At 45.0% G+C, this 9,968-nt stretch overlaps 1 protein-coding gene across 2 annotated transcripts in view; it reads right to left on the reverse strand.

Moving 5' to 3' along the window:
- abcf3 (ATP-binding cassette, sub-family F (GCN20), member 3) overlaps positions 1-5,684 on the reverse strand; it is a 23,999-nt gene extending 18,315 nt beyond the window's left edge. The window contains exons 1-6 of one of the 2 annotated variants that reach the window (XM_061681850.1): positions 5,567-5,684; positions 2,692-2,839; positions 2,535-2,611; positions 2,404-2,459; positions 510-607; positions 198-320 (exon numbers count right to left, since the gene is read on the reverse strand). In XM_061681850.1, coding sequence (XP_061537834.1) covers positions 198-320; positions 510-607; positions 2,404-2,459; positions 2,535-2,611; positions 2,692-2,839; positions 5,567-5,642 — 578 coding nt within the window. In that variant the 5' untranslated portion in view covers positions 5,643-5,684. Of the gene's footprint in view, positions 1-197; positions 608-2,403; positions 2,460-2,534; positions 2,612-2,691; positions 2,840-5,566 lie in introns of both variants that reach the window. The other variant, XM_061681849.1, reaches the window with a different exon arrangement.
- Between the last annotated feature and the right edge of the window lie 4,284 nt (positions 5,685-9,968).

Consider the following 9,968-nt stretch of genomic DNA (forward strand, 5'->3'; position numbering starts at 1 on the left):
GTGAGTGAATTAAATGGGCTCCCAATCATTCACTCATTCCCGAATCCTTATTGGCCTTAGAGATTCAGGATGCATTGTGAGAAACGCTGCGGGCACCAGCAGCACTACAAAAGGGAAACTTCACTATACAGGTCGGCACTGTACATCGGACGGACTCACGAGTCCTCACGAACGCGCGAGTCGTCAGTAGTCCTCACCTCTCTCCGAAGGACACGTCAAAGTTCTCAATGCGGATGTCGTAGCTGCGGTTCTTTCCCGCCTGCTCTGCTCGTCCTTCTTTTTTACTGCTGGCCTGACTGGCCGACGCTTCCTCAAGGACACTAAGGGCACCGCAGACAGAGCGGCAAAATCGGACAGGACAGTAAGAAACATTGGAAAGCGCAGACAGTACAGTGTGAGACGGACAGAGAAGTGAAACAGACAGGACAACACCGATAGGACAGACAGACGGACATGATAGCACAGACGGACAGGACAGAGAAACAGTCGCGGGCGGAAGAAAAACCGACAGCGGACTGGACGTCTTCTGCGAGTCCTTCTCGTTGCGACGCTCGTGTTTGGCTTTCAGCTTGGCCTCGGCCTTCTCCAGCTTCTTGGCGTCCACCATCTGAGGGACACACAGGACAACCTCCTCTATGTTTCAGCTGTGATTGTTTTTAAAAGTGATCTTGAAATTAATCTGAGCTCAGAGAAGAATAGGCACGGGACGGTTACCGGTTTCAAGGTGTACTGTGGTTTTAAAAATTTCACGGTTTCAAAACCGCTAAAATGTTCCACCGGCATTATGTGATGCTTTTTTTTTTTTTTTTTTGGTACTCAGTGCAAAGGTATTGGAACAGTCATTATTAAATGAACTTAAAGTGAATGAATAACATTTCATATTTGTTGGCATAACTCTTACTTGTGATAACTGCATCAAGCTTGCAACCCACTGACTTCACCAGACTGTTGCATTCTTCACTTGATATGCTTTTCCAGTCCTTTACTGCAGCCTCTTTCAGTGCTTGTTTGTTTCTGGGGTTTTCTCTCTTCAGTCTCCTCTTCAGGAGGTAAAATGCATGCTCTATTGGGTTAAGGACCAGTGATTGACTTTGCCAGTCCAAGATCTTCCACTTTTTCCCTCTATGAAGTCCTTTGTTGTGTTGGCATTGTGTTTTGGGTCATTGTCTTGTTGCATGATGAAGCTTCTCCCGATTAGTTTGGATGCATTTTTCTGTAAATTGCCGGACAAAATGGTTTTGTAGACTTCAGAATTCATTCTGCTGCTACCATCATCAGTTACATCATCAATAAAGACTAGTGAACCCGTTCCAGAAGCAGCCATGCAAGCCCAAGCCATGACATGACCTCCACCTATGCTTCACAGATGAACAGATCCTCTCTTTCTCCATACATTGGCCTTTCCATCACTTGGGTAGAGGTTAACCTTGGTCGCATCAGTCCAGAAAAACTTGTGCGTCTCATCTCTGTACTCCTTTGCAAAATCCAGTCTGGCCTTCCGATTCTTTTTGCTGATGAGTGGTTTGCATCTTGTGGTATGGCCTGTATATTTCTTCTCTCGAAGTCTTCTTCGAACAGTGGATTGTGATACTTTCACCCCTGCCCTGTCGAGGTTGGCAGTGATGTCACTGACTGTTGTCTTTGAGCGTTTCTTCACAGCTCTCACAATGTTTCTGTCATCAATTGCTGTTGATAGACCTGGCTGACCTGTTCGTTGACATTTGGTCTGCACACCGGTAGTTTTTCTCTCTTTTTCAGGACACTCCAAATTGTTGTATTGGCTATGCCCAATGTTTGTGCAATCGCTCTAATCGATTTTCTCTCTTCTCTCAGCTTCAAAATGGTTTGCTTTTCTCCCATAGACAGCGCTCTCAGGTCATCATGTTTGATTAACAGCAAATGCAGTTTTCACAGGTGAAACCCAAAGCCAAATACAAGCACTATCTAATGTTTAAGAAATCTGTCTAAAAGGCAACACCTGAGCAACTAGAAACACCCAATGAGTCACATGTTCAAATACTTTTGCTCACTTGAAAAGTGGGTGGCTTCAAACAAAAGCTGCTCTGTCCTTCGTTGTTTAACACGTCAAGATGTAAATACCATGAAATAAATCTGGAATTCTCAACTTTTGTCTCATATTCATCTTTTGATCTGAAACCCAAATGTCTTCAGTATACGACAAAAACAAATTACCTTGCCGTTCGAATACTTTTGCAGGGGGCTGTAGCTCCAGAGTACGTTCAATGGGAAAAAATTGCGATTTACCCAATCATTTCAAAATACTACATTTTAAAGTTGGAATTGCAATACCGTGGTACAGTGAAAGTGTGATATTTCGTCAAAATGTGATAGTGGCCGTGCCTGGTTGAGACACGGTGAGGACGCCAGCAGAGGAAGACGTACCGTGTTCAGAGGACGCTTCATCATCCAGATGCCCTGAACGTCATTGTTGGCCGAGGCTAGGAGAGAACAAACACACGTCAAATACACAAAGCCAACGTACGCACGTGTTGTGCACATGGGCGGCAGCTCACTCGTATCCATGGACATCTGGGAAAGCTGCACCGGCGCATCCAGCAACACCTGACGCTGGGAGGCAGGACAGCGACTCCTGAACACACACGCACACAGGTGGAAGAAGGAGATATATCAGATGCTCGTGACGATGTGGGCAAGTCGCACGGTGCTCACAGCTGCAGCGTGTTGAACATCTGCAGGCAAATGTCTCGGACGTCGTCCTCGTTTTTACTGTCAGCCGACACCTCCTGTAGGACGCCGCCCACGGCCTCAAACACCTCCTCGCCATCCTCGAAGTCGGCCCCGCAGCCGTCCAACACGCCTGACGTGCGCACACAATCGTCAATTCCATCCACAATGTCAGAATTCTATCATCATTCCATATTTCTTCTGTTGGAATACTGCCATGGATGTTACTATTGGTCATGTGAAATCCAACAATTTACTGTAGCTGACAAATGTACTCGTCAAGTGCGTTTTTCAACGCATGAATGAGGGTCTCGCCCAGCCCGTCTGTCTAATTCAACTTTATAAACCACTGTAATGACAAACAGCTGCCTGTCGATGGCGGCGTTGAATTGCTTTGATTTGGATTTGAGATCAGCGCAGCTTTTGAGTAGATGCCGACAATTAGCGTCTTATGTTTATTATGAGGGAGAGAAATGCCAATGTTGGCAGTGGGACACGTTGAGGCACCTCACATGCGAACAGAGTATGTACAGTTGAAACGTATGTAGTTTACATACACTATATAAAAAGATGCATTTTAATGAACGTAATGAAAAATGCTCTAAACAATCCTCTCATTATTCTGTCATCTAGCAAATAGAAATCATTTTCCTAATACTCATTGATCTAAAACAGGAAAAGTTGAGTCTACTTTCACGTCAGACAGCGAAAAAAGAGCATGCGTCTCTCTACATCATAGGTGTCAAACTCAAGGCCCGAGGGGCCAGATGCGCCCTGCCACATCATTTTATGTGGCCCGCGAAAGCAAATCATACTCATCAACTTCCGTGATTTTTGCTAAAATCTGTACCCAAATTCCAAATTGTCATAATAATAAACAATGATGAGGTATTGCATTTTTGTGTGACCAAACCCTTCTTCTACAGTACTTAAACTATTATCATTGTCTTCTGATTTCAAAACTAGTTATCCCTCACTTTGTTGTGTAATGGTAATAATATGATTCGGTGATTAAACATTACACTGTTCTAACGGCCCTCTGAGCGAAATCATAACTACAATGCGGCCCGAGACAAAAAAAAGATTTGACACCCCTGCTCTACATAGTGGATTTTTAAATACCATATTTTCACGACCATAAGGCGCACCGTATTAAAAGGCGCAGTCTCAGTTATGGGGTCTATTTCTGTATTTAACACATACATAAGGCGTGCCGTATTATTGGGCGCAGGCATGGTAAAACATACGGTAGCATGCATGCACGTTAAAACAATGTTTTGAAAAAGGCAGCAGGAGCAAAACTGAGTTCGGTTGTACTTTATTGGAGTATTTAACAATGTTTATTTTTTTAGCAATCCTCATCCACAAATCCATCAAAGTCTTCATCTTCTGTATCCGAAATGAACAGCCGGGCAAGTTGTCCATCAAACACGCCGGGTTTCCTCTCGTCATTGTCGGAGTCAGTCTCGTTGCCGTGCGGCTCCTCGGAAAAGATGCCGGCTTTTACGAAAGCTCCAACAGTGCAAGCAGACACGTTAGCCCGAGCATCCGCAATCCGTTCACAAATTGTGGCGTAACTCGCCCGGCGCTGCCTCCTCGTCTTAGTAAAGCTGTGTTTCGCCATCTGTCATCCATCGCTCCCATGCCGCTCGCAACTTAAGTGCGCCTTATGGTCGTGAAAATACAGGACGTGGTTTCAACTGTATATGTATGGGATAAAAAGAGTACGTGTCGATAGGTAGTAGAAAGTGTGTGTCTCCATCGTGAGAAAAGATGACACCAATGACACCATGTAAAAAGCCAGTGATGTTCAACTCCAGCCATGCGGTGAGTAAGAATTGCTGACGGCGCATTTCATAGTTGTATATCTGTGAGTAAAAGATTTTGCCATCAAAAGCCCTCTCTCAGTTTTTCTTGCTTTATAGTTTGAGGTGTCACAAAAGCAAAAAAATATCGGTGCCAAAGTCACTGTTGTGCTTGACATGTTTCTGTTCACAAAAGCTCCTTTTCTCTGCTTTTTGGTCACGAAGCTGTGTTTTTTGTGTGAAACCAACCCATGTTCTGTTCCCCTGCTGATTATTTAAGAACAGAAAACGTAAACTTAAGCGACAAACAAAATTTTTTTTTCTTGTTGAAAAAGGAGCGCGTAGTCGTTCTTTTGGTTGGTTCGCGGCTTCTGTTGTCATATTCATTGTGGATTTTGAAAGATCCTCAAAGTGCACGAAAACGGCTGGCAAGATAAGATTGGCTGCTCTGGAATCAACTTCAAGTGAATGAGTTAACGTTCGAAATGAACGTAACCCTCATGATGTCACCTTACAGGTTTCTCAGGTCACACATTACTGTTAGCAACGTGTAATGGCTGTTAGCATTATTATGACTTCCAGAACGACTCCTAACTTTCTAAATACTTCTCTCAGAAAAAAAGATACTTATATCACTCGAATCGTCCTTACAAGCACTGATAACACCGGTGTCATGTAAATTACTTACTCAAGGAATATTATGAAAACATACCGCACCTGATTCTCACTAGCCGTTTCTAAATTAAACTTTTAAAGGCAGAAAATACGTAAAATTTCATTATACTTGACATCAGTACCGCTTTCGGGTTATTCATTTTGGTTTGATGGCAGCATTTCAGAAAAACCGCGGCCGGTTGGCGTGGAGTCGCGTAGCCGGCAAGCGAACCCCAATCTGAGCCGGTTAGCCCATTAGCTGCTAACAGCTAGCAGGCTCCCTGGCCGGTGAACGGGCGGACTCGTCTCGCTCTTGTGGCCCGGAACCAGACGGCGAGGACAACCCCGACTGAAAGCGACTCGACAGCCAGCACACGGCGGCTGCGAGGCCGGACTCTCACCTGTGATGTAGTCGAACAACTCCGAGTCGATGTCAGGAAACTCGCTCCTCAGGATCTCCACGTACGTCGCCGCCATGATGGTCACGCCACAGGGACGGAGCCGTCCGAAACCTGCACACGTCATCATGCGTCGCGACAACGCCGCGTGGACCTCTGGGGGATGGAGTCTTTCTTCTTCTTCTTCTTCTTCTATGGGCTTGTTCCGTTAGGGGTCACCACAGCGCGTCATCCTTTCCCATGTCAGCCTATCTCCTGCATCCTCCTCTCGAACACCAACGGCCCTCCTGTCTTCCCTCACGACATCCATCAACCTTCTCTTTGGTCTTCCTCTCGCGCTCTTGCCTGGCAGCTCCATCCTCGTCATCCTTCTACCAATAGACTCACTATTTCTCCTCTGGACGTGCCCAAACCATCCAAGTCTGCTCTCTCTCAAACTTTGTCTCCAAAACATCGAACCTCAGCTGTCCCTCTAATGAGCTCATTTCTAATTGTATCCAACCCGGTCACTCCGAGAGCGAACCTCAACATCTTCATTTCCTCTGCTTTCCAGTGCATGCCTCCGTCTTTCTAACGGTTCCTCCGCCTGCTCCCTGCTTTCACTGCAGATCACAATGTCATCTGCAAACATCATGGTCCACTGGGATTCTAGTCTAACCTCATCTGAAAAAACCTTAAATTCATCTGTCACACCTACAGCACACCTCACCACTGTTCTGCTGCCCTCGTACATGTCCTGTATTATTCTCACATACTTCTCTGCCACTCCAGACATCCGCATGCAGTACCACAGTTCCTCTCTGGGTACTCTGTCATAGGCTTTCTCTAGATCTACAAAGACACCATGTAGCTCCTTCTGACCTTCTCTGTACTTTTCCATCAACATCCTCAAGGCAAATAATGCATCTGCGGAACTTTTTCTAGGCATGAAACCATACTGTTGCTCGCAAATACTCACTTCTGTCCCGACTCTAGCCTCCGCTACTCTTTCCCACAACTTCATTGTGTGGCTCGTCCACTTTTTTCCTCTATAGTTCCCACAACTCTGCACATCACCCTTGTTCTTAAAAATGGGCACCAGCACACCTTTCCTCCATTCCTCAGGCATCTTCTCACACGCTAGAATTCTCTTGAACAAGATAGTCAAAAACTCCACAGCCACCACTCCCAGATACCTCCACAGGAATGTCATCAGGACCAAATGCCTTTACATTTTTCATCCTCTGAAAAAAAAAAAAAGTACCGGCATTACCAGATAATTAGCAACCCTTTACTGCTCAGTGACTGTTTTTTTTTGTCAATGTCTTTATGTCTCAAAAGTGTTCTCTGTCAATTGACTGTCTTTTGTCGTACCAGAGCGGCTCCAACTACCGGAGACAAATTCCTTGTGTGTTTTTTGGACATACTTGGCAAATAAAGATGATTCTGATTCTGATTTAATGTCTTTCTAACTTCCCCCTTACTAATTATTGCCACTTCTTGGTCCACCACACTTGCCTCTTCTACTCTCCCTTCTCTCTCATTTTCCTCATTCATCAACTCCTCAAAGTATTCTTTCCATCTCGCTAGCACACTGCTGGCACCAGTCAACACATTTCCATCTCTCTCCTTAATCACCCTAACCTGCTGCACATCCTTCCGATCTCTATCCCTCTGTCTGGCCAGCCTGTATAGATCCTTTTCTCCTTCTTTCGTGTCCAACCTGGCATACATGTCCTCATATGCCTCGTTTGGCCTTTGCCCCACGTCGCATCTCAATGTATTCCTTTCTCCTCTCCTCGGTCCTCTCGGTCTCCCACTTCTTCTGAGCGAACCTTTTTCCTCGTATGATTTCCTGTACTGTGAGGTTCCACCACCAAGTCTCCTTCTGTCCTTTCCTGCCAGAAGATACACCAAGTACTCTCCTGCCTACCTCTCTGATCACCTCGGCTGCAGCGGTCCAGTCTTCTGGAAGCTCCTCCGTCCACCGAGAGCCTGTCTCACCTCTTCCCGAAAAGCCGCACAACACTCGTCCTGTCTCAGATTCCACCACATGGTTCTCTTCTCTGCCTTTGTCTTCCTAATCTTCCTCCCCACCACCAGAGTCATTTTACACACCACCATCCTATGCTGTCTAGCCACTCTCTCCCCTACCACTACCTTACAGTCGGTAACCTCCTTCAGACGACATCGTCTGCGCAAGATGTAATCCACCTGCGTGCTTCTACCGCCGCTCTTGTAGGTCACCCTATGTTCCTCCCTCTTCTGGAAAAAAGTGTTCATTACAGCCATTTGCATCCTTTTTGCAAAGTCTACCACCATCTGTCCCTCCAAGCTCCTTTCCTGGATGCCGTACTTACCCACGACTTCTTCATCACCCCCGTTTCCTTCCCCAACATGTCCATTACAATCTCCACCATTCACGACTCTCTCTCTGTCTGGGATCCTCAGAACTACTTCGTATAGCTCCTTCCAGAATTTCTCTTTCACCTCTAGGTCCCATCCTACCTGTGGGGCATAGCCACGAATCACATTGCACACAACACCCTCAATTTCAAGTTTCAGCCTCATCACTCGATCTGAAACTCTTTTCACCTCCAAGACATTCTTAGCCAACTCTTCTTTTAAAATAACCCTGACTCCATTTCTCTTCCCATCTCCACCATGGTCAAATCATTTCAACCCTGCCCCTAAACTTCGAGCCTTACTGCCTTTCCACCTGGTTTCCTGGACACACAATATATCAACCTTTCTCCTAATCATCATGTCAACCAACTCCAGAGCTTTTCCTGTCATAGTCCCAACATTCAAAGTCCCCACATTCAGTTCTAGGCTCTGTGCTTTCCTCTTCTCTTTCTGCCGAAGAACCCGCTTTCCACCTCTTCTTCTTCTTCTTCGACCCACAGTAGCTGAATTTCCACCGGCGCCCTGCAGCACGTTGTTGACCCGGGCCACAACCGATCCGGTATGGAATTGTTTGGATGAACGCTCATATTTGTTTGGCAAAATTTTAAGCCGGATGCCCTTCCTGACGCAACCCTCTGCATTTATCTGGGCTTGGGACCGGCCTACAGTTTGCACTGGCTTGTGCCCCCCATAGGGTTGCATTGGGATGGAGTCTTTCAAAGTCCCAAAAACTCCATCACACCTGGCATCAAGCAACAGTTATCTCCATTAAACTTAACGGAAATTATGTATTGTTATTTTTGTTTTTTTGTAAAGAGTAATAAAGATAACAGTGAAAAAGTCCACGTTATAACTCTTGTAAGTATTTTAGGCAAGTTTTACATTCAGACCTAAACAGTTAACTTACAATTTCATTGCAACATGGTGACAATTTTGCACATCTCTGTCAGGACACGTCTACATTATTTGTACACTCCTTATTATATCATGCTGCACTATTTGCATAGTGTCGTTCATAACAACCAGCCACTTATTTTTTTTAAGGACTCTGCATCATTTGCACAATTGCCAACATGTCAGCATCACCACACTAGCGGTACTCATCCATTGCTCAATGACTCTCCACACTTGTGTTTTGGATGTCCTAAATGTATATTTCATCACAGTGGCTGTTTGTTGTTATACTAGAGCGGCTCCAACTACCGGCGAAAAATTCCTTGTGTGTCTTGCAACGTACTTGGGCAATAAAGCTGATTCTGATGTACAGGACTGTAATGTCCTCGGACGTGGTCAAGGATGACGTGGTAATAAAGCGACTGAAGTGCATCGGCGACTGTGTCATTCTTGACCACATACGAGGGTATTACAGTACATTCAAATGGCGTTTTCAGTACGTTTACAAAGACTTAACTACACTTGCAATTGATTATTGCCTGACCAACTAAGAAAGCTGATAGAATTTGCATGTAAAAAATTGAGTATTTAATTCCCCCTTTCAAATATGCAATACGTCGTTTCATAAAGTTCATTTTAAAAAATACAACAAAATACTGTACAGCAGTGTTTCACAACCTTTATTGAGCCAAGGAAACCATACTATAGTGGTAAAAACCTTACAGCACAAAAAGTATATACAGTTGACTGAAAAACTGACAATATCGTCGATTGAGGAGTATCTGTAACATTTGCACAACCATCATTGTCCCAGATGATCGCACTACTCGTCACTCGTCACCGCATACACTCCATGAAGTCTCAGCGCCCTTTGCACAATGGTCATTGCACCGGACTATTGCAATATTAGTCGTTCGAACTGCTCTAAGTGCTAGAGGACTCTGCATCTTTTTGCACAATTGTTTTTTGTCAATGTCTTTATGTCCCCAAAGTGTTCTGTAAATTGACTGTTTGTTGTACTAGAGCGGCTCCAACTACCGGAGACAAATTCCTTGTGTGTTTTGGACATACTTGGCAAATAAAGATGATTCTGATTCTGATTCTGAAATTGACTTCCCAATTGACT

The sequence above is a fragment of the Phycodurus eques genome, chromosome 7 (assembly GCF_024500275.1).
Source record: "Phycodurus eques isolate BA_2022a chromosome 7, UOR_Pequ_1.1, whole genome shotgun sequence".
NCBI classification, from domain to species: domain Eukaryota; kingdom Metazoa; phylum Chordata; class Actinopteri; order Syngnathiformes; family Syngnathidae; genus Phycodurus; species Phycodurus eques.